The sequence below is a fragment of the Triticum aestivum genome, chromosome 1A (assembly GCF_018294505.1).
Source record: "Triticum aestivum cultivar Chinese Spring chromosome 1A, IWGSC CS RefSeq v2.1, whole genome shotgun sequence".
In the NCBI taxonomy this organism is placed as follows: Eukaryota; Viridiplantae; Streptophyta; class Magnoliopsida; order Poales; family Poaceae; genus Triticum; species Triticum aestivum.
Window position 1 is genome coordinate 278,580,980 of NC_057794.1, and position 24,803 is coordinate 278,605,782.

Sequence of the window (24,803 nt, forward strand, 5' to 3'; positions counted from 1 at the left end):
ACAGCTTTGGACCAACAGGAAGCATACTCATACAGCCGCGACCGGATCCACTCGACCCCTCGCCCAAGTCGGAGCTATAGCAAGCGTATGGATGAACCGGCAGTGTCAAGCAATGAACGAGATGGAGCACCCCACGGCAACAACCCGGCGGGTGGTGCTGATAACGCTCAGGAGGTGGTGGACCGGGCCCGAGCACGCAGGGAGGCCGAGTTAGCCGCACAGTATCAGGCTCGGCAGCTCACGCCGGTTCGTCCAACTATCTCAGTCGAACCCGGTGTTACTTCTAGTTCTTTGGGGGTGCCTTGCCTTGTCCCCACTTTACGCAATGTGCGCCTGCCCAAGGATTTCAAGGGCCCAAATTACACGGCGGATCAACCCCCAGAGACGTGGGTGGAGAGCTATGAGATGGCCATGGAGATGCTTGATGTGGATGATGCGGCATGTGCGAAGTACTTCACCATGATGCTTGAAGGAACGGCCCGCACTTGGTTAAAAAGCTTACCGGCCAATTCTATCAGTTCATGGGCCCAATTACGAGCCCGATTTATCAGTAATTTCAAGGATACATGTAAGCATCCTATGTCGATAGTGGACTTAGCTGCCTGCGTCCAGGAGGAAGGAGAATCAACGACTCACTGGGTGCGCCGGGTCTCACAAGTGCTGCATTCATCAGACCGCATCAACGCTGACACCGCAGTCTTAACCCTAGAAGGCAACTGCCGGTTTGGGCCCCTAAAGCTGAAGTTGGGACGGATGAAGCGCCATTGCACTGACATGGGGACCCTCATGGCTGCTTTGGTAAAGTATGCTGATTCTGATAGTACCAAGGATCCCGAATCTGATGATGACAAGGCAGGGAAGGGAAAGAGGAACAGCAACTCCAAAGGTCAGCAGCATCACTTGGCAGGCAATGGTGGCAGAGGCAAGCGTAAAGCGGATGGTAACATGGACTTTGTGGCTAATACCAACGCGCAGGACAAGGGCCAGCGATACAAGGGTAAACCGTCAAATCGCAGTGGGGGACCCAACCCTAACCCGGACCGCCTAAATTATCTACTGAGCCAGCCCTGTCCAAGACCACCTTTGGAAGGATTGCTTCATTATGCAGGAGTTCAAGAATTCTAATGCTTTCCGTATGATCACGGCTCCGGCGGTGGCTCAGGATCCGGGCCGGGTTACGGTGGAGGAAATTCCGGTTCAGGATTTAATGGTAATCCGGGCGGACATAATAATCAAAATAATTAGAACAACCAGGGTGGTTACAACCAGCAGCAGCAACAGTCAGGTTACAAGAGCAACCCAAAGCAGTTGAATAGTGGGCAGTACCACGTCTTCACCACTAGCTTGGACAAGCGAGACCGGAAGGTTCAGAGGCGGGCAGTCAACTTTGTTGAACCGGCCGTGCCCCATTATTTACGCTGGTCTGAACAGCCAATCATATGGAGCAGAGAGGATCACCCTCCCTAGGTTGATAATCCGGGTCAGTTGGCTCTGGTGGTGGCGCCTCAGGTGGGAGGTTACAAGTTCACAAAAGTGCTCATGGATGGAGGGAGCAGCATTAATACCTTGTACTATGAGACCTTCCGTCGTATGGGACTAACAGATAAAAATCTCAAACCATCTAATACGGTGTTCCACAGTGTGGTACCTGGCAAGTCAGCATATCCTGTTGGTAAGATAGCTCTAGAAGTGGCCTTTGGAGATGATCATGATTCCAGGTCGGAAACATTGACGTTTGAAGTGGTGAAAATCCAAAGTACATATCACGCCCTGTTTGGGCGACCGGCCTACGCCAAGTTTATGGCACGGCCCTGTTATGTGTATTTGCAGCTCAAAATTCCGGGTCACAAGGGGACAATAACGGTTCATGGAAGTCGTAAAATCTCTTTGGAGTGCGAGGAAGGAGATGCGGCCTACGTAGAGTCGGTTTGTGCCACCGAGGAGCTGAAGTATTATAAGGACAATGTTGATCCGGCGGACATGACTCCATTAAAGAAGCCAACTACGGAGCATGATCCGGCCCTGAAGTTCAAATCGGCAGCAGAAACTAAGCTTGTTGACTTCATACCTGGCGATTCGTCCAAGCAGTTCAGCATCAGTGCCAACTTGGATCTGAAATAGGAAAGCGCGCTCATCGAGTTCATCCGTGAGAATCGGGACATTTTTGCATGGAAACCCTCTGACATGCCAGGTGTACCGAGGCAACTCGCTGAGCACACCCTTAATGTGGATCCTAAATACAAACTGGTGAAACAGTTCCTCCGCCGGTTTAACAAAGAAAGACGCAAGGCGATTGGAGAAGAGGTAGCCAGGCTCTTAGCAGCTGGCTTTATTGTTGAAGTTTTTCACCCTGAGTGGCTTGCCAATCTGGTGTTGGTCCTTAAGAAAAACGGCACCTGGCGCATGTGTGTGGATTACACAGATCTTAATAAGGCTTGTCCAGCAGATCCTTTTTCCCTCCCCCGTATTGATCAAATTATTGATGCTACGGCGGGTTGTGAGCGTTTAAGTTTTTTGGATGCATATTCTGGCTATCATCAGATCAAAATTGCAGTTAAGGACCAGGAGAAGACGGCATTCATAACTCCCTTTGGAGCCTTCTGCTATGTATCTATGCCCTTTGGGCTCAAGAGTGCCCAGGCAACTTATCAACGGTGTGTACAAAATTGTCTTCACAAGCAGATTGGCCGTAATGTACATGCTTACGTGGATGATATCGTGGTTAAGTCCAGGGAGAAGGAGACTCTGGTTGGCGATTTGAAGGAAACCTTTGATAACCTGAGGACGTACAAGATGATGCTTAATCCGGCCAAGTGTGTCTTTGGTGTACCGGCAGGCAAGTTATTGGGTTTTCTGGTGTCCAACGGGGGAATTGAGGCTAATCCGGAGAAGATCACAGCCATCACCTCCCTGGCTAAACCGAATTGTATCAATGATGTTCAATGCCTGGCAGGCCGGATTGCCGCGTTAAGCCGGTTTATTAGCCGCCTTGGTGAGAAGGCAATCCCTTTGTATCAGATGTTGAAGAAGACGGATCAGTTCGTCTGGAGTTCCGCTGCTGATGAAGCGTTTCAGGACTTAAAGCGGCAATTGGTCAATCCGCCTGTGCTCGCCGCTCCCATTGACAAGGAGCCGTTACTGCTATATGTTGCTGCTAATGCTCGTGCGGTCAGCATGGCTATTGTGGTGGAGCGAAAGGAGGCAGGTAAGGAGCATCCGGTTCAACATCCGGTCTATTATATCAGTGAGGTACTCATTGAGTCCAAGCAAAGGTATCCGCATTGGTAGAAGCTAGTGTACGGAGTTTTTATGGCAAGCCAGAAACTTAAGCAATACTTCCAAGGGAACCCAATTACGATGGTCAGTTCTGCTCCTTTGGGGGATATCATCCAGAACCAGGAAGCGACTGGCCGGATTGCCAAGTGGGCTATAGAGCTTGGGCCGCACGGATTGAAGTATGTGCCTCGGATGGCGGTTAAGTCTCAAGCACTTGTTGATTTCATCAATGATTGGACGGAACTGCAAGCACCTGAAGAAAAGTCGGATCACACATATTGGACCATCCATTTTGATGGATCCAGGCAATTGGAAGGCTCGGGGGCTGGAGTCGTATTAACATCCCCGCGAGGTGATAAGTTTTGTTACATTCTCCGCTTAATGTTCCCTTGTACTAACAATGCAGCTGAGTATGAAGCCTTGCTCCATGGTCTCCGGATGGCTAAGGATATGAACCTAAGTCGAGTTAAGTGCTTCGGTGACTTGGACCTCGTGGCTCAACAAGTGTCTGGCACTTGGGACTCCAAGGAACAACTCATGGCAGCATATCGTCGTGAGGTGGATATTGTTGCAGGTCACTTTAAAGGCTATCAGGTGGACCACGTGGACCGACGGAAGAATGAAGCGGCGGACGCTTTAAGCCGGCTGGGCTCTCAGCGCAAACCGGTCCCGCCCAATGTTTTTCTGGATGTGCTGCACAACCTGTCGGTCAAGCTCCCTGGTAAAGCGGATTTGGCTATTCCTGATCCGGAGGCTCAATTGGTGGCAGCTCTTCATGTCATTCCGGATTGGACGCTTCCTTACCTGGCATACATGAACCGGGGAAAGTTACCATAAGATGAGATTCTGGCCCGACAGATAATCCGGCGGTCCAAGTCCATGACTATTGTCAATGGCGAGTTGCATCATTGCAGTGTATCAGGGGCGTTTCAACGCTGTGTGTCTCCTGAAGAAGGCTGTGAAATTTTGCGTGAGATCCACGAAGGAGATTGTGGTCACCATGCCGGTTCAAAATCTTTGGTAGCTAAAGCGTTTCGCCATGGCTTCTATTGGTTAACTGCTCATGCTGATGCGGAGGATCTGGTCAGACGATGTGACGGTTGCCAAAAGTTTTCAAGACGTGCTCATGTGCCGGCTCAAGAATTGAGAATGATTCCAATTACTTGGCTGTTTGTGACTTGGGGGCTAGATATGGTTGGGCCTTTCAAAAGGTATAAAGATAAGAAGACCCACCTCCTAGTGGCGGTTGACAAGTTTACAAAGTGGGTGGAAGCAGAACCTGTTAGCAAGTGTGATGCGGCCACAGCGGTTCAGTTCATCAAAAAAGAGATTTTCCGGTTTGGCTTTCCACACAGTATCATCGCAGATAATGGTACCAATTTGTCTAAGGGTGCCATGAAGGAGTTCTGCAAACGAGAGCACATCCGGCTTGACGTTTCATCAGTGGCACACCCGCAGTCCAATGGTCAAGCAGAAAGGGCTAATCAAGAGATCTTGAGAGGCATCAAGCCCCAGCTTATGGTTCCTTTGCAGAGAACGCTGGGTTGTTGGGTAGAAGAGTTACCATCTGTGTTATGGAGCATCAATACTACACCCAACAGATCAATAGGATACACGCCGTTCTTCATGGTCTATGGAGCGGAGGCGGTTCTCCCAAGTGATATCCGTCATGACTCACCTCGTGTGGCGGCTTATGTTGAAGCGGACAACGAGACAGCACGGCAGGATGCTTTGGACCTGTTGGATGAAAAACGTGACATAGTAGCCGCCTGCTCGGCGATTTACCAACAGGATCTTCGTTGTTATCACAGTCGCCGAGTCAGAACCAGAGCCTTTCAGGAAGGAGATTTGGTGCTTCGGCTCATCCAAGACCAGACTGATATGCATAAGCTATCCCCACCTTGGGAGGGACCTTTCGTGGTCAGCAAGAATCTGCACAACGGGTCATACTATCTGATCGATATTCGAGAGCATAAAGACTCACGTACATCAGAGGAAGAGACCAATAGGCCGTGGAACATAGCTCATCTTCGGCCTTACTATACTTGAGCCATTGGCTCTACTTATGTACATATTATGACGATGTATATATTATGATTAAATAGAATAAAACCGGAACCTCAGCTAAAGCGGGGTATCTGTTCTTTTACATCATGTGTGGTTACACGGAGTTCTTCTAAAGCGGGCTCCGGTTTACCCCTTGAGTTAGCTTTTCAAAAGCATCATGTTATATCACTTGGGGGCTTGGTTGTGTCCGGACCAATGCAACACCTCTTGATAGGCGAGAGCCACTAGATCACTTGGGGACTTGGTCACGTCTGAACCAGTCACGCCTCTTGATCGGCCTAAGGCCACAGAATCACTTGGGGGCTTGGTCGAACCCGAACCATTGCCACGCCTCTTGATCGGCATAAATGCCACGGTTTCATTTGGGGACCTGGCTGACTTGAACCATAGCTACACCTATCGGGAGCTTTTTGCAAACGGTTTTATCATTGCCTTTGCTTCACATTTTTTCTTTGAAAGATATTTCTTTCTTTTTGTTGCGTTTTTTAAACCGACAAAATTTTAAAACCGGTTCATACTGTCAATTGACGAAACACGGTTCATTTTTAATTCGGAGACTATTTGCCCAGTTTGATTTTTTTTGTTAACATCCTATTACGGAGTAACACGGTGCTTTATTATAACCCGGCACGGTTTACATGGTAAACCGGCATTATATATATACAGGAGCTGCTATCTCCTCCAACAATGTGGGTTTATGAAACCTCTGTTTCAAGATTGGCTAAGCCAACTTCATGCCCAACGATGGCAGGTATTATGTATCTCAAAGATTTGATCATATGCTTAAATTTCAGATATTTTGATTTTATATATGCAGACATCATACTCCACCTGACGGTACAACCGCGGTGGCACTTTAAGATTTTTTATGCTGCAGAAAATACTTTGGAAAGTTCATCACCCAAAGGAAGCACAAGTTGCAGTGGTTATGCACGAAGGCATATTAAGATCGAGAGTATCAGCTAGCCTATTACAAGGCAACACGGTGCCCAAAACAAGATCATTGTTTTTCAAAGGAGAAGCAGTTTAAACCGGCATCCGGTTCAAGCTTGGTCACCAGCCTGGCCTGATGGTTGTGGGTCATCCCGCGCCGCTTCAACTTCAGTTTCTCTACCCAGCGGCTGGAAATCAACAGTTGTCCAGTCGATTCCCATTAATGCTCGAAAGACAGCTTCATCATGGATCAGCAATGACGGTTCAATATCGGGAGCGTAAGTATGCTTACGGATTGGAGGGATAAGATTTTCCGCTTCATGAATTGGCGTAGCTACTCACTTGTTTTGATTGTCATATTGGGCTTGATAATGAGACAAGTCTGCTTCTTCAGCCAATTGACAAGCTAGCGGACGCACCTCCCGGTTTATTGCTCGCAGATCCGCTTCACTAAACTCTGACCCATCTTCCTTCAAGCTGGGATAGCCCTGAGCCGCTTCAATAAGATCAAAATCCGGCACCCAAGTTTTTGCCCGGATTAAGGCATTGATCGCACCGGTTCGAGCAGCAGATTTCTTCAGCTCTTCAACCCGGGCAGGAAGCACCGACAGTTTCTGCAGAGTGTCCTGAATCAAAGTGGGCGCCGGCTTGTTGTGGGAGGCAGTACAGATGATCCGCTGTGCACCAGTGTACAGTTGTTCGATCAACGTATAGGCGGCTTTCAATTTCTTCCGCACATCTGACCCCAAATGACCAATGCGTGTCCCTGAAATATCATAAAGAGTTAACAAACCGGCAGCTCTGTAAGACGGCAGAATCAATTCAGCAATCAAACCGGCTTACCGAAGATAGCAGTGGTCATGGCATGCACGTGCCGTTTTATGCTGGTCAATTCATCCACCACCGGTTTTAGTGTAGCCTCGGCGTCTTCTACTCGTTTGGTTAAAGCGGATTTTTCAGTAGCCCAATCCGCCCGCTCCTTCTTGAAATCCTTCTTAAGATGTTCCATGACGCTTAAGGCGCTGGTCAACTCCTCTTTTGCTTTTGAGGTTTCAGTCTATTGGGACTTCCGATTTTCTTGAAGATCGGCGATTTGGGTCTCTTTGGTCTTCAGCTCAGCCTGCATACAGACAGTTATATGATTCAGCAAAATGGTACAAGAATTGAAGTACCAACCACATAACAAGTTATGCACTTGGTACTTGGGGGCTAATGCATATTCGATCTTCATCTTTCAATTGCTTACAAAGTCCCAAGCTCAATACAAGTATTCAACTTGGCACTTGGGGGCTAATGGCTATTTGTTCAAACAAGTTCTGATCCGGTGATATTAATTACTTAAGTCCCGGTTTAACTACACTAAGTTGAACCGGCCCTTGGGGGCTACATCAGCGAATTTTGAGGCATTAAGATTTATATTAGTAAGTCCCAGTTTGAAAGAAGATTACAAACCGGCCCTTCGGGGCTAAGTGAGTTGGCAAGAATTGAAACATACAAGCAGGAAAGAGCATATGGAAGTTACCTCATATTTATCTTTCATCATGTTAACCAGACCGGCTTCATAGTCACGACTGGTATACAGCCGGTTCAGATAGCCGGAATGGATGTCTTGGGCATTCAGAGCAGCGTAAGTCGCCAGATCAACATTCCATTTGCCTTTGCCAAAGGCAGCAAATTCTTCCTTGGCATTATGTTTAGACAAAGCGACAGGATTGCTTGGCTCTGTATGGCCAATGCCAGTAATAACAACTTCATCATCCTTGGCGTCGCCGGTTTGCACTGGGGCCGTTGGCTTATCAGTAGGCTTTGTTGGATTGGTGGATTTCTCAATTCGGATGGGGCTTGTGGGCTGGTTGACAGGACTTGAGGTATTAATAGGCCTCTCTTCAGCAATAAGATCGTCATCTCGCTGTGGTGGATCATTGGGTATATCTTCAGGAATAGCCATTTCAAGATCTGGTGTTTTGCCCGGTTCAGGGATGGCATCCTCCTCGGCCGCTTTATCCAGGCGAGCCTTCTTGCTCGGCCTAGGCTTGGCCCTGAAAGGAATAACAAAGTCAAATACAGCATATGTTCCAAGGTGATGTACCGGAAATATTATGATAAGTATAGCTTTTGAGCGATGGCAGCTGAGTAGCCGATGACTCGCCAGAGGATGAGTGGGAAGTAACCTGATAATCGGAGTCAGATGGATTAAGAGGTTGACGAAAACAGCCCGCTTTAGGACAAGCACTGACAAGCAAATTAGAGACCTCTGAACGGCGTTTCTGAACCGGACTGTTCGGTAAACCGGCGGAGGTAACTACCTGGCCGCTGTGCCGGGTTGTGCGGCGAGCTTCATGCTGTTGGGTCTTCATAAGAAATTTGAGATCCAAGTAAGCAAGAGGATGAGAAAATTTAACATTTCGGTTTGCCCGACGGATTTTTAGTGAAGGCAAAGGGTCTGAATCGGAAGAGAGAATAATTACCTCTGCAGCATCAGCATGACTGGCTTCGGCATCATCCTGACAAATATCATCATCAATAAGACGCATGAAAAATAAGCCAAGTGAGTCAAGCTCTACCTCAAGGTCCGGATTATCCGCATCATCATCAGGGGTCGGATCAGAAGATGCGGTGGTTCTTTTCCTGTGGGTAGTCTTCTTCACAGCTTTAGTCTTTTGCCGGATTGGTCTTTCCGGTTTGTCTGGTTTTTCTGGTTTCTCCTGCGGCAATTTCTTGCTCCAAAACGGATCATTGCCCTGTTTAAACAGGCATTGATATTAAACAATGACCAGATATATCAATAACAGATTCAGAAAAAAAGAACAATCAAACTCTTACAGCTGGCGGTTTGTTGGTGCCACAGAAGGGAAGCAGGCCAGTTCGAGCACAGACGTGTTCCGGTTCATTCAGCATTTTATTCACAGCCTCTGTGATTTCTTCGTCGGTAAGCTGGATGTTAGCATGTCGCAATGGGTCATCAACACTGCCAGTATACTCGCACATCAAACCGGAGCGCTGACTAAGGGGCAGTATGCTCCACGATATCCAACAGCGAGCGAGATCAACTCCTGTTAAACCATTGGCCATGAAGGCTCTGAGCTTGGACAGTTGAGGAGCGTATTTGCTTCTCTCCTTGGCAGTCAACCTTTGCGGAAAGGGGTGTGTATTGCTAAGCCGCTCCGGACGAAAGCCAGGCAAAGGATTTTCACCAGCCGGGGAGGTGTCTTTGTAATAGAACCATGTTTGATTCCACTCTTTGGGGTGGCTGTGCGGCTTGGCATGAGGGTATGTGACCTCTTTCCTTTTCTGAATCGCCACACTGCCCAATTCCGTATTGGAACCGTCAGAAAACTCAGTACGGCGGTTTAGATGGAAACAGTCTTTGAACAACTCTACTGTGGGCTCCTCTTGAAAGAACACCTCACAGAGCACTTGGAAGTGACACGTGTTTGTAACAGAGTTGGGACCAGTGTCTTGTGGGTGGAGTTCAAAATCGGCTAAAACGTCCCGGTAAAATTTAGAACCGGGCGGCTTAAAACCCCGGGCTAAGTGATCTACGAAAACAACGACCTCTCCTTCTTGAGGTGTGGGAGGGCATTCTTTGCCGGGGGCTCTCCAATGGATGGTGTTTTTGCTGCCTAAAGCGCCGATCGGGACTAAATTGTTCAGTTGAGTCTCTGTGACGCGAGAAGGAACCCAGTTGCACTCATGTACTTGCTTGGCCATGATGAAATCTACAAGATAGGTAATTCTGGTTCAAGAATGCATTGATTAAAGTGCACTGGTATATACAATGTTAAACCGGAGACAACTTTATCTAAACCGGAGTTTTATGAAGCAACAGCATCAGGCAGTTCAACAAGGGGACTAATGGTATATACCGGTTTGGCAATTTTTCTATAAAGTTAAACCGCCAGATCTAAGCATTGAAACAGTTGAGATTGCAGATAGATAAGTGTACAGAAACAGATTTCACAAGATTTCTCTACAGCGACGGATCTGAAGCAAGTTCTGAAAAGAAGGAAAATATTCAAGGTTCAAAAAAGAACAGTACCGAATCAATGGGCAGAGATACAGGTAGATCTACGGTCTTGAGGCATATGAGTAAAGGCGGATGCTAAGAACTACCGCTACACAGAGAAAAGGTTCACAGGTTCATCTAGGATCTATCATATGAGTACAAAGCAGACGATGAACTCTGAAGGTCTTGGAAACCCTAGAACGGATCTACGGAGGAAAAGGTGAAGAACTCACCGGAGCCGAGGAAGAAACAGAAGGTCGCCGCGATGCTCTGGTACAGTCAGGGTGATGTAGCAGCCAAGGTTGGAGCAGAGGTCGTCGACGGCGACGGAGCTCCGAAGGTGGACGACGCGAGGAAGACGAAGCAGAAGGGCACGAAGGGGAAAAAGAAATGACCCTTCAGTCCTATTTATAAGGCAAGAGACAGGAGTCAGGCGCGAAAATCAAGGGACCGTGGTTTTGGAAATGAAGTTGTCGCCTTAATTGTCGGAGACCTATTAAACAAAAAAAAAGAAAAAAGGGGTATCATGGATAAGGTTCTTTATAATAGGTGACGTCACGCCGGTTTACAACGACCAGAGAAGATGACATCATGACGGTTCAACAAATTACAAGAAGATGTTGAAGGTGAAGATTTTTGCTAAGGATTGACATGAACCTGTTCAAATCAATCTGGGGCCTAATGTTGGGGATATTACTACTGGGCGTAAACCGGCCTATCTGGGCCGGGTTAACTTCATCAGTAGTTAAGTATGTTAAAGCCCATGAAGGTAGATGAGGGCTAAAAGCCCATGATCGGTTTAAGGCCTGTAGCCATAAACCGGATACATCTATGAGCCGGTATTGGGATGTAACTTGTATTGTAAGTTAGGAATAAGTAGAGACCAAACCGGATACATCTATGAGCCGGTATTGGGACTGGATGAACCGACGGGCGTCACCCGTGTATATAAGGGGACGACCCGGCGGCGGTTCAAGGACAACAGACAACAACTCGAGACTTAGGCGAAGCTTGTTTGCTCCCTAGTCATCGAAACCCCATCAATTCCATCACAACTAGACGTAGGCTTTTACCTTCATCGAAGGGGCCGAACTAGTATAAACTCTCTTGCGTCCCTATGTCCGCTTTAACCCCTTCAAGCTAACCCGTCGCGATGGCTCCACGACTAAGTCCTTTCTCTAGGACATCTGCCGTGACAAAACCACGACAGTATGTGTGGTGAATCCTCGATGGGATGGCAGTCTGCGGTGGTGCCGTTCTGGGAAGGCCTTTGGTGTGCTCCGGGCTCGCACCGCTGGTGGTGCTCCGGCAAGATCTATGTGGGACAGCATGTGGCGTCTTTTGGTTCTGATTTGGTGGTGGTGTGTTGGGGACTTCGTTCCCTCACATAGGTGTTCATCTTTCTCAATGAAAGTCTTGTTCGGCCTTGGTCGGGGCTGGTAGCAAATGATGCCTTTGGGTATGATTGTCCTTGTTGGGGGCATCATCGAGGGGATCCACCACCTCTTCCATCCTCAAGATCTTGCCTCCCGGTGAAAACCGTGATTCGCTTGATTGGATCGATAATGGTGGCGCCCGTGGCGTTGTTACTTCGTTGGAAGCATCGTCTTGGAGTCAAGTCTTGGACTGAGCCTCGGGTTAGTGGTGATGTGTTTGGTCTTGAGCGGGCATCGATTTGGTGAGCGTGGAGCCGATGGTGGTGCATCCCGCTAGGACTTGTTGCCTGGCCGACGGTGGTTGGCAGTAGCAGCACCGTTCACATGCAAGGGGCATCAGGTGGGTTATGTCGTCCATCCTCTTGGGATCGGAGCGCCATATGTTTTGCTATGTAGGACATATCGTTCCTCTTCGATGTCGTCGAGGTTGCAGATATGCTTGTGGCTACCCGACTAATACGACAGTTTTTGTTGCACACTTTTTTTATAAACTTCTTCTCCTTTATTCATTCATAAGTAAAGTAGCATCATTTACAAGTAAAGGGATAACCTCATCAGGGGCGTTATCCATCCAAACACTCGGAGAAAAAAACCTAACTAACCTTGCTAGTTCATGAGCTACTCAATTACGTTCCCTATTACAATGATCATAAATGACATGGGAAAAACCTAATGACATAAAATAACAGTCATCTATAATGGATGAAGCGACTGAAGATGAGTAGCCTTGGCTCAATGCATTCACCACCTCCATGCTATCCGAATTCACTTCAATCTTACTGCATCCGACGGTATTAGCAAGATTCAAACCAAACCTCACTGCAATTGCTTCTGCTGTGAACGAGTCGAAGCAAAGGTCCATCTTTTCATTAGCAGCCGCTATAAATTCCCCCTTATGATCCCGGATAACTGCTCCAAATGTTGTTGCGTGTGTCACTATCAAATCCCGCGTCAACGTTTAATTTCACGTAAACATACTTTGGTTTCAGCCAAGCATCTGAACGGACGTGAGCCTTTGGGCTATAAGAGATGATATAATTTGCTACTAAGCCTCTCATTGACATATTGATTTTACATGCGCTTAGAGTTTCTTCGTCATGTTTCAATTTTCGCCTTTCATACCACAAATACCAAGCCGTCGTTGCCATCGTTTCTCTGAACTTCGGCAAGCCCAACACTTGGATTTGTTGTTCTGGAAGGCACAAAAGATGTGCCAACACAAGCTCACCTGCCTTGTCAACTTTCAATGCATGTTTGATAACAAGCTCAAGACCGAGCAACTTCCACACGTCCATTGCCAATTTGCATTCAAAGTTCAAACAACATATGTCTTATGTCATCAGGCCCCTGGTTACAGGCTGGGCAGCTCGGATTTATTTTCAAGTGCTTATTAGCCAGGATAGATCGACAGGGAATAGCACTCTGAAGTACGCGCCACATAAATATTTTTATCTTTGCTGGGCAGACTAAGTTCCATACCAAGTCCCATGTATAAGATGGGTTTGAAGCTCGAGCCGTTTATTCCAACTTGTGCCCAAATTGAAATTCTCATTTTGTATGGTATGTAGATCACACCGTGAAAGTCCCTGACTTTGGTAGCAACGAAGAAGCTCGAGTGCCCGGTCGGGTATGTTCTCGGATGTTGACCTTTCTGGCGTTTTGAATGTCGAGGTGTTGTTTATGTTTTCGCCCGGTTTTCCTTGATAAACCGACCAGTCCTTTACTTTCTTCTTTTTTGGCGCTCATCTTTTTGCGGTGCATTCCTCCTTTGCGAGTGTTCTTATAACACTCATTTCTAATCAATGGATTTGGTAGCTCGAGCCTAAACGACCCAGGGAGGGAGGATAATCCCCGTTCCGCTTTGACGCGGCAAAACCGATAAGGTGAGTCACCCGTGCATTGCATCGATAGACAGACAGCCCATCCTGTCCATTTCACGGAAAAGCCCTCGCCATCTTGGCTGGGTGGATCCGTGGATGGATGGAGGAGTGTTTTTCCTCCATGTGCGCGCATTTATTTTGCTTCCCTTCCCTTTGCTTCCGTCCCTTTCAGTTCCCATTCTACTATCGTCTCTCTCCCCTCCCCACTATTATATAGCCATGGGTGGCGCACTGCCTCCCTCCCTCCATCCACAAGGCCTTCCTTCCTTCCTTCCTTGTGTTTGTGCTAGCAGCGCACGCACCCCACACCACCACGACAATCACCCTCCAAGCGCGACTCCTGCGTGCTTGCTTGCTAGAGTCGAGCACCACCTACCCAGGCAGCTAGCCAGAGCGAGGAGATAGAGAGCGATGAGGCAGTCGAGGTTCAAGAGGATCTGCGTCTTCTGCGGCAGTAGCCAGGGCAAGAAGAGGAGCTACCATGACGCCGCCATTGAGCTCGGCAACGAGCTGGTAACCATGCTTTACTAGCCACACTCACCACTCTCCCTACCTCTATGCGCGTGCGTAGTCACACCATATATATTTCTGAACCGGCCGGGCCGGCTAGTCACTTACACCATATGAATTTGCAATTTACTTTGCTGCCCAACTTTTGTCAAAATTTGCCCCGCTTGCGGCTTGCCTTCCTCCTCCACAACAATTCCACAAAAGTCATTCCTCCCCTGTGCTCGTCAAACATCGCCGGCCCTACCGCATTCACGGCTCCATTAAATCGAAATTGAATTATAGCCATGCTAGCTCTGTTCTGCCCCCCACCCTCTTGATCGATCGCGTTCAAGAAGCATGTTTCATCTGTACCGGCCGTTGAGGAGGAGTTTAACCGTGCAGTTTTCCTATTTGAATTTACTGGGTGGTGACTTGGCACGTTGCTGTGGCAGGTGGCGAGGGGCGTGGACCTGGTGTACGGCGGGGGGAGCATCGGGCTCATGGGCATGGTGTCCCAGGCGGTGCACGACGGCGGCAGGCACGTCATAGGGTATGTAACAATCTCAGCTCAGCTTGGCTCTTCTTCTTTTTCTCATTTTGCTAGCTAGCTGGGCTGGCCTGGTGGATGCATGTGCTGATCGCTTGTTTTGTCATCTTGTTGTCCACGCGCAGTGTCATTCCCAAGACCCTCATGACCCCAGAGGTATGTCCGCTACTCGTGCATGTCTACAACTACTAGGAGCGAATATCCTGTGTACTAGATGCATGCTTTTAAATTAATTAATTAATTAATTAACTGGAGATTCAAAAAAAACCTGAAAGAACGTAGTGTCTCGCTAATTTTGAAGCTGAAACTCGATTTGCTTTTCTAGATGATCAGACAAAATTGGCCAGCAACATGTAGTACTAGCAACTTCCCACGCGTACCAAACAGACCGACATTCTCCGCCGTCCATGGCCTGCCGTGGCTCGTCCGAAAGATCTTGGGCATGCCAGTTGGGTCCCTGCTCGTACTACCTGCAGCTTGCAAACGCTTGCTTCTGTTGGAGCCAATCATGGCAACGTGCTAACGTTCGGGACTTGTTTATGTCGTCGCTGTTAGTGTTAGGGCGTAGAGTCACTAATAATCAAATGGGCTTGGGAGTTTGAAGCACTCCTGCCGGTGCTGCAGTCCCAGGGGACATGGCACTTGGGTGTGCAAAAGAAAAGAATACCCTCTACTACCACTCCTACCTGGAGGAGGAGCAGCTGTGATCAAGAGGTAGCAGTATGCTTTTGGCACAAATCCAGATCTCGGCGTGAGGATAAACTACTAGTGGCGCAAAAAGCGCAGCTGTACACTAGTAGTAGAGCAATCTCTTGCCACCAAAAGCCTTGCCATGGCAGCATATTGGGTTATTAGCATCATCTCCTTTCTAATCTGCCTGCTAGGGGAAAAGAGATATTGCCTTCTTTGGCTGCCCGGCCCTCATGTTTTCTTCAGAATAATGCGTTTCCAAAAGATAAATGAAATGCTCGTCCATGATACGCACTAGGGTTACCGTATCGTATTGTGGTTTATCCTATACTACTATGTCACATCACTGGTAGATGGTGTGCTCAGAAACAATTAAATCGTACGTGCTTCAGAGGACTCTCATGTTCATGCATATCCAGAGTCGTTTTTCTTTTATGTTGGCTGTGGCTTTTTGCGTGGTCCTCAGCCTCCTGCTAGTCCTTTCAACCTTGCCCAAGGGGGTAAAAAAGAGAGAGGATATTTGAAGCAGCTAATGACATTTTCGGCCCCCTTTGAGCACAATCATGCCCCGTCTTGGGAATGTGCTAGTGTTTGTCTCCGCAGATCAAATACTATGTCGCCAAACACGAAGAGACCAAGCATGCATCATGGCATGGCAGAGACTTATTTCCTTTGCAGCAATGTTGATGTTTTCTCTGTGTCTGTTTCAGATAAGCGGTGAGACGGTGGGGGAGGTGAGGGCAGTGGCGGACATGCATCAGAGGAAGGCAGAGATGGCAAGGCACTCTGACGCCTTCATAGCCCTGCCTGGTGAGTCACACCAACTCAGCACACACATGTAACCATATTAGCCTGCCTGCCTGCATCTTTACCTCGTCTGGATCTGGATCAGGTGAATATATAGAACATTCATTGCTCTGCAGAAATCAATGGCAGGTTACAGTCAAGTGGTAGATCAGGCTGTAACTTGGGGCATTTTTCACATGTCTATCCAAAAAATGAAAGCTAGCTCCAGATCCCATGCATGAATCTGGGTCCAGCTAGCTAGCTGGTGTAAATTCCCAATAATTGGGGCAAACGTTTTAGCAGTAGCATCGCCCCCACCGGGTACATGCATGGAGGTGTCGAGCCGCTGAGAGCCGCTCGTGTTGCACGTCCTGCTGTGCGATGTACAACGAACCAGTAGCAGATTATTCACGTGACTTGTGTCAATGCAGGAGGATATGGTACGCTGGAGGAGCTACTCGAAGTGATTACATGGGCGCAGCTCGGCATCCATCACAAGCCGGTACGGGCTGCCACTGTCCTTTCTGTCGATCCTTCCTTGAGGTTGAAACTGAGAAATGCCTGAACGAACGCGATGTTGCTTGCTTTGCTTCAGGTTGGGCTGCTGAACGTGGACGGGTACTACAACTCGCTGCTGACCTTCATCGACAAGGCCGTGGAGGAAGGGTTCATCAACACCAGCGCGCGCCGCATCATCGTGCTCGCCCCCACGGCCGAGGAGCTCATGGAGAAGCTCGAGGTACATACATATTTTCTGACCCTGAACCTGAACCTGAACCTGAACTCGCGCGTGTAAAATTATGCATCTGACGATGAGACTGCTTGTTTCTGCTCAGAACTACGTGCCTTACCACGACAGGGTGGCGTCGAAGCTCAACTGGGACATAGCGGCGGAGATAGGGCACCTAGGGTACTGACCAGGACGTTGTGGGTGCAGACCAAGGGCGAGGCCGGCCAGCCGGTTGCCATGCATGCATGTGTTTAACTCTGATGATGATGATGCGGATTTGCAGTGCAGGATTGATGAAGGGGTTTCCGTTGTTTGATTGTTGTAGTAGTAGTAGCAAATTATGTGAGCGTGCGTGCGTTTTGTATATGTTGTGCTTCCATCGGGGACAGCTCAAGGATATTGTAAAACCTGACCGGTTTCAAGCTCCCTATTAGAGCATCGCCGTCCATGTCCATCTCTACCTGCTTAATTAGTACTACTACTGCTGCTGCTGGTATCAGTCAATATAATGTTAGTTTTTCAAGGTTGTGCGTCCATTGACAACAAAATGTACTATAGCAGTGTGCACAACTTTGGTCAGCCAAACTGAGCATTGAATCAAGAGGTGTGTGTGTTTCTCTGAACTATTACCCCTACGCTATGGTTTGTTTTGTGTCTTTCATGTTTGTATTTGGCTTTCACTTGCTTTTTCTTATATTATCAAGAGATGCATGACTTCGGGGTCTGGTTTTCTCTTGTTTTTGTTGCATGTCGGTGTCTGATACTCCTACGTCTCAAAATAAGTGTCTCAACTTTGTACTAGCTCTAGTACAAATTTGTACTAAACTCAAGACACTTATTTTTGGACAGAGGGAGTATATTACAAGATTGTAATCGAACGGTACAAGAAAGGCTGAAAATGCTGAATGGAAGATGAGCACCATGGAGGCTGAATTTGAAAATTTTGAAATTCATACTTTTACATTTTAAAATCTTTTTTTAATACACATACACCCTAATGTATATGTGTGTAAATTTTCATGATGAAATATGTTAAAATGAGAGCTACAAAAAAGTGGCTTTTCAACACATACACTGTTCTTTTCAAACTCCTTTATTTTGCGGCACACAATCTGAGCTATTTCATCATGAAATACATGAATATACATTACATCCTCGTATATGTGTATGACTTTTAGAAATTTTTAAAATTGCAAAGTTTGATTTTTTTTAATTTTTCGGCCTCCAATGTGACCTACTCAAGAGTCGAGAAAGAAAAAATCAATAGGTGCCAGGGCCGAGGCATCAGAGCCAGGCCTTCGTGATCATCACTAGTTACATGGCGCTGCACTAACTACAGGACATCCCCAATGCAAAACAAACACTAAAAGCCTATCTCTAAATGTGGCACAGCCCGCATCGAAACAACTCAACCTCGGAGGCAATCTGATGGTACACCTTGCAAGCAATTTTGTTCCTTTCCTTCCAAAGCATCCATCGGTGAGGACGATGACGGAGTCAAAACCTTTTTGTGCATGTCGAGGAACCAACGAGCAAGATATGGCCCACCACTAGACGAGAACGCAGGTCGGGCTCGGGGTGAAGTGGGTAATGCGACAATGGGAGAGGGTGGAGTGCCAGACCTCATGAGCGAAACACAACGTTCTTAGTAGTCACCCTTTCTTAATAGTACGGTTGTCCTATGACTCAAAAGAAACCAAAACAAAACTCCCGGGTCTTGGGATAACCACGCCTTTTCCCATTTTGAAAATTGGGGTGGTCAACCATCTCCATATAAAACATTCGAAAGGCCAATGAACATAGCTAAACTTTAATAATCATCATTAGTCTCGCTAACCACATGTCATCACATCAAAATACCACTAGGGATTAAATGCACTTTCAATAACTCGCCCCAAAAGACCTGAATTTTGGGTAGGACTTTCTGCTTCATAGAGATTTCCAAACTTTTTCACCACTGTTCAAACTACGAGCCATATCATTCACTATTGACGCGTTTGGTTACTCACATCGTTTTTTGCCACTTTGCATACTTGTTCCAAGTGAGCCTGGTTGAGCTAACGCAGGCAATAAACCAACATCTGCATGTTGAATTTTTGTCTGCATCCCTTTACCCTGCATCATAGCAACGACTCTACGCATTGTGCTTTGCTTGGTCGCATTGGCTCGGCTCATACTACTGCTCGTTGTTTGGTTGCATACAGACAGTGAGGTCTAGCTACCTTGTATCCTACCTGGTGAGCTTTCCAACTACATCTTACACACGGTCACACCAGTAGAACAACACTGCAAGCATGACAAACTGAATGATGACGATGAAGTTCTTCAACCCAAACTGTCGATCCGACTTGCCAAGTTCAACACTGCATGCCTACTTGAGCACGGCCTTGGAGTAAGCATCTGCTGCCGCCTGCTTACTCTTAAACCCTTTTGTGGCGGCTGTTTTTGTAACTCGCCACTTGTTCATTGCATGCTTCCCATGAACTATAAACCCCTCGAACCCTCCCTCGGAACACCACATACCACTTGTCTTAGCATGGCACAGGAGCAATAATTCTAGAAGCAAGCAATGGATCATAATAGACATGAATCATAAGTAAGCATGCATGATCATACTGCTTAACAAGTTCATCCTACCACTACTATGGTGTCATCCTACCACCGCTTGTTCACCATCAGCATAAGGGGTTACTATACCACCTCATCAAAATAAATAGGCCAGCATCAAGAGTATATCAAGCCTTCCCTACCACAAAATGTGCATCGCCATCGTCGTTGAGGATCATGCACGTCATCACCACCACCAGAAGCAGCACTAGTAGTAGTGCTTGCCTGCCCAGGTCCTAAGCTAGAGCACCCCGTGGGTGTCTCCCATGGCAACAAACCCAACACATTGGGCTTTGTTGCCCAGCAGGTGGCTCAGAGACGCCATGAGAGCCTCTAGGCTGAAGCCACTTTGGTCCATGACGACGATGTAGAGGTCAGGGTGGACGTAGACCGGATTGCTTCTCCCTGATGGCGCTTGCGACCTCCTTCACAACCTGAGTCATGCTGGTGAAGACGGTCAGCTCGTCCTCCATCAAGGCTCCCCTCTTCCTCTTCCTATCAAACATAGGAAACGTGATCACCATCCTTGACAGGACCATCAAGGACAATGGTCTGTGACTCCTGGGTGTCTGGATACTCGGGCATAGGCGAATGCAATGACTCCCGGCTCCCAGGGCATGCTTGCCGGTTGCTAGCCCGAAGGAGAAGATCTGCTATATCTGGTTGTAGTTTTGGATGGCTGTGTTGAGAAACTCTGCGTGCTTGAGGTGAGCCTAAGAAAGTAACACAACAGAGTGGTTAGTTAGAATCACATTGTACATGGGCTTAAATAGGTGGTTAGTTAGAATTGCATGGTTCGTGCGCTAATCGTGGTGTGGCCTTGGTAGTGCTCTTCCTTCAAAAGGATCAAGCAGGTGTCCTGATCCCATGAAGCACCGCTCAAGTCTCTGAGCTTGGACACTGTGATCCACCTCGCTCTCCGGTTCCTGAGGTGGTTGTATACCTGGGTTGAGGTGACCACCTACCCACCGAACTCGAACACATGCTTTGCCATAGCATTCAAGTGCACCTCCTTGAAGGCCTTGTCAGTCCTCACCCCGCTAGCTATGATTTTATTTGTAAGAATGACATTGACAGGAATGGCTGCCATTTCTTGGAGTTCATCCTGCCCTCTTTCTTATCCTTTGCGGCTGCCTTTTGAGCAGCAGCATGAGCTACAACACTGGGTCGAGCAGCACAGATGATGAAGCCACAAATGGTAGAATCATAGGTGATACCTCAAAAAATCTAAATCAGGAGGCATCTGGTCGATGGGAGGCTGGGAGGCCTTGACATAGGGGGCACGAACTAGCTTTGGAACACGACAAGGGCCTAACTAAACTCTTGCGTGCTCATATCCTACAAGCGTAAGCATCAAGAATAGTAGAGCACACTACACATCGCCTGTTGGGGAACGCGGTAATTTCAAAAATTTCCTACGCACATGCAAGATCATGGTGATGCATAGCAATGAGAGGGGAAGAGTGTTGTCCACGTACCCTCGTAGACCGTAAGCGGAAGCGTTATGACAACGCAGTTGATGTAGTCGTATGTCTTCACGATCGACCGATCCTAGTACCGAAAGTATGGGACCTCCGCAATCTGCACACGTTCGGCTCGATGATGTCCCACGAACTCTCGATCCAGCTGAGTGTCAAGGGAGAGCTTCGTCAGCACGACGGCATGATGATGGTGATGATGATGCTACCGCCGCAGGGCTTCGCCTAAGCACTACTATGATATGACCGAGGTGGATTATGGTGGAGTGGAGGAGGGGAGGGGTCGGCCCTCTCTATCGCGCGCCCTAGGGGAGTCCTACTCCCATCGGGAGTAGGATCCCCCCTTCCCTAGTTGGAATAGGAGAGGAAGGGAAGGAGGAGTAGGAGAGAAGGAAAGGGGGGCCTCCCCACCCCCCACCCCCAAACCTATTCCAATTTGGCCTCCTGCCCAAGGGGGGCGCACCAGCCCCTTGTGGGCTGGTGTGCTTCCTTCTTATGGCCCATAAGGCCCATAACTTCTCCCGGGGGGTTCTGATAACCTCCCGGTACTCCGGAAAAATGCCCGAACCACTCGGAACCATTCTGATGTCCAAACATAGGCTTCCAATATATCAATCTTTATGTCCCGACCATTTCGAGACTCCTCTTCATACCCATGATCACATTCGGGACTCCGAACAACCTTCGGTTCATCAAAACACATAAACTCATAATACCGAACGTTAAGCGTGCGGACCCTATAGGTTCGAGAACTATGTAGACATGACCAAGACTCACTTCCGGTCAATAACCAATAGAGGAACCTGGATGCTCATATTGGTTCCTACATATTCTACGAAGATATTTATCGGTCAAACCGTATAACAACATACGTTGTTCCCTTTGTCATCGATATGTTACTATTGGAAATATGCCCTAGAGGCAATAATAAAATGGTTATTATTGTATTTCCTTGTTCATGATAATTATCTATTGTTCATGCTATAATTGTATTAATCGAAAAACGTAGACCACAACATGTCCCTAGTAAGCCTCTAGTTGACAAGCTCGTTGATCAATAGATGGTCATGGTTTCCTGACCATGGACATTAGATGTCATTGATAACGGGATCACATCATTAGGAGAATGATGTGATGGACAAGACCCAATCCTAAGCCTAGCACAAGATCGTATAGTTCGTCTGCTAAAGATTTTCTAATGTCAAGTATCATTTCCTTAGACCATGAGATTGTGCAACTCCCGGATACCGTAGGAATGCTTTGGGTGTACCAAATTCCACAACGTAACTAGGTGGCTATAAAGGTGCACTACGGGTATCTCCGAAAGTGTCTGTTGGGTTGGCACGAATCGAGACTGGGATGTGTCACTCCATGTAAAGGGAGAGGTATCTCTGGGCCCACTCGGTAGGACATCATCATAATGTGCACAATGTGACCAAGGAGTTGATCACGGGATGATGTGTTACGGAACGAGTAAAGAGACTTGCCGGTAACGAGATTGAACAAGGTATCGGGATACCGACGATCGAATCTCGGGAAAGTACTATACCGGTAGACAAAGGGAATTGTATACGGGATTGACTGAATCCTTGACATCATGGTTCATTCGATGAGATCATCATGGAAACATGTGGGAGCCAACATGGGTATCCAGATCCCGATGTTGGTTATTGACCAGAGAGATGTCTCAGTCACGTCTGCATTATTCCCGAGCCCGTAGGGTCTACACACTTAAGGTTCGATGATGCTAGGGTTATAGGGAAAGTATGTACGCGGTTACCGAATGTCATTCGGAGTCCCGGATGAGATCCCGGACATCACGACGAGTTCCGAAATGGTCCAGAGGTGAAGATTGATATATTGGACGAAGGGTTTCGGAGTCCGGAAGTGTTCCGGAGGTACCGGGTGATGACTAGCATGACCGAAAGGTGTTTCGGGAGCCCCGGCAAGTGTTGGGGGGGGGCTTCATGGGCCAAGGGAAGGGGGCAAACCAGCCCACTAAGGGGCTGTGTGCCCCCCTCACCTATTCCCACGTGACCAGGGGTTTGGGGCGCCCCATCTAGGGTTCCCACCTCCTGGCTTGGGGGCCAAGTCACCCAAGGGGGAGATCCCATCTGCCCTGGCCGCTGCGGCCCCTAGGGGAAACCCTAGGGTGCCTCCCCTTGCCCTTGCCCCTATATATAGTGGAGGTTTTGGAGCTGCTCAACACACGAGTCTCTCTCTCCCAAGGCGCGGCCCTACCTCTCTCCCTCCTCGTATCTCGTAGTGCTTGGCGAAGCCCTGCTGGAGCACCGCGCTCCTCCACCACCACCACGTCGTCGTGCTGCTGCTGGACGGAGTCTTCCCCAACCTCTCCCTCTCTCCTTGCTGGATCAAGGCATGGGAGACGTCGCCGGGCTGCACGTGTGTTGAACGCGGAGGCGCCGTTGTTCGGCTCTTAGATCAGAATCGACCGCGATCTGAATCACTACGAGTACGACTACCTCATCCGTGTTCTAGTAACGCTTCCGCTTAGCGATCTACAAGGGTATGTAGATGCACTCCCCTTCCCCTCGTTGCTAGATTACTCCATAGATTGATCTTGGTGATGCGTAGAAAATTTTAAATTTCTGCTACGATCCCCAACAGTGGCATCATGAGCTAGGTCTATGCGTAGATTCTATGCACGAGTAGAACACAAAGTAGTTGTGGGTGATGATTTGTTCAATTTGCTTGTCGTTACTAGTCTTATCTTGATTCGGCGGCATTGTGGGATGAAGCGGCCCAGACCGACCTTACACGTACACTTACGTGAGACAGGTTCCATCGACTGACATGCACTTGATGCATAAGGTGGCTGGCGGGTGTCTGTCTCTCCCACTTTAGTCGGATCAGATTCGATGAAAAGGGTCCTTATGAAGGGTAAATAGCAATTGGCATATCACCGTTGTGGTTTTGCGTAGGTAAGAAACGTTCTTGCTAGAAATCCATAGCATCCACGTAAAAAATGCAACAACAATTAGAGGACGTCTAACTTGTTTTTGCAGGGTATGCTATGTGATGTGATATGGCCAAAAGGATGTGATGAGTGATATATGTGATGTATGAGATTGATCATGTTCTTGTAATAGGAATCATGACTTGCATGTCGATGAGTATGACAACCGACAGGAGCCATAGGAGTTCTCTTAATTTATTTATGACCTGTGTGTCATTGAAAACGCCATGTAGTTACTTTACTTTATTGCTAACCGTTAGCCATAGTAGTAGAAGTAATAGTTGGCGAGGCAAATTCATGAAGACACAATGATGGAGATCATGATGACGGAGATCATGTTGTCATGCCGGTGACGATGGTGTTCATGCCGTGCCTCGAAGATGTAGATCAAAGGCGCAAGATGATATTGGCCATATCATGTCACTTTATAATTTGCATGTGATGTTTGTCATGTTTACATCTTATTTGCTTAGAACGACGGTAGCATAGATAAGATGATCCCTCGCAATAATTTCAAGAAAGTGTTCCCCCTAACTGTGCACCATTGCTAAGGTCCGTTTTTCCGAAGCACCACGTGATGATCGGGTGTGATAGGTTCTAACGTTCGCATACAACGGGTGTAAGCCAGATTTACACACGCAATACACTTAGGTTAACTTGACGAGCCTAGCATGTACAAACATGGCCTCGGAACACGGAAGACCGAAAGGTCGAACATGAGTTGTATCGTGGATACGATCAACATGAAGATGTTCACCGATGATGACTAGTCCATCTCATGTGATGATCGGACACGGCCTAGTTGACTCGGATCATGTATCACTTAGATGACTAGAGGGATGTCTATCTAAGTGGGAGGTCATTGAATAAGTTGATTAGATGAACTTAATTATCATGAACA

The 24,803-nt window shown here is 47.8% G+C and overlaps 1 protein-coding gene across 1 annotated transcript; it reads left to right on the forward strand.

Moving 5' to 3' along the window:
• The first annotated feature begins 13,813 nt into the window (after positions 1-13,813).
• Positions 13,814-17,363, forward strand: LOC123045860 (probable cytokinin riboside 5'-monophosphate phosphoribohydrolase LOGL10). Its single transcript, XM_044469086.1, has 7 exons — positions 13,814-14,111; positions 14,540-14,637; positions 14,760-14,790; positions 16,035-16,134; positions 16,542-16,612; positions 16,706-16,849; positions 16,947-17,363. Exons 1-7 carry the CDS (start codon positions 14,010-14,012, stop codon positions 17,025-17,027), a joined length of 627 nt encoding a protein of 208 aa, XP_044325021.1. The 5' UTR covers positions 13,814-14,009; the 3' UTR covers positions 17,028-17,363.
• The last annotated feature ends 7,440 nt before the right edge of the window (positions 17,364-24,803 follow it).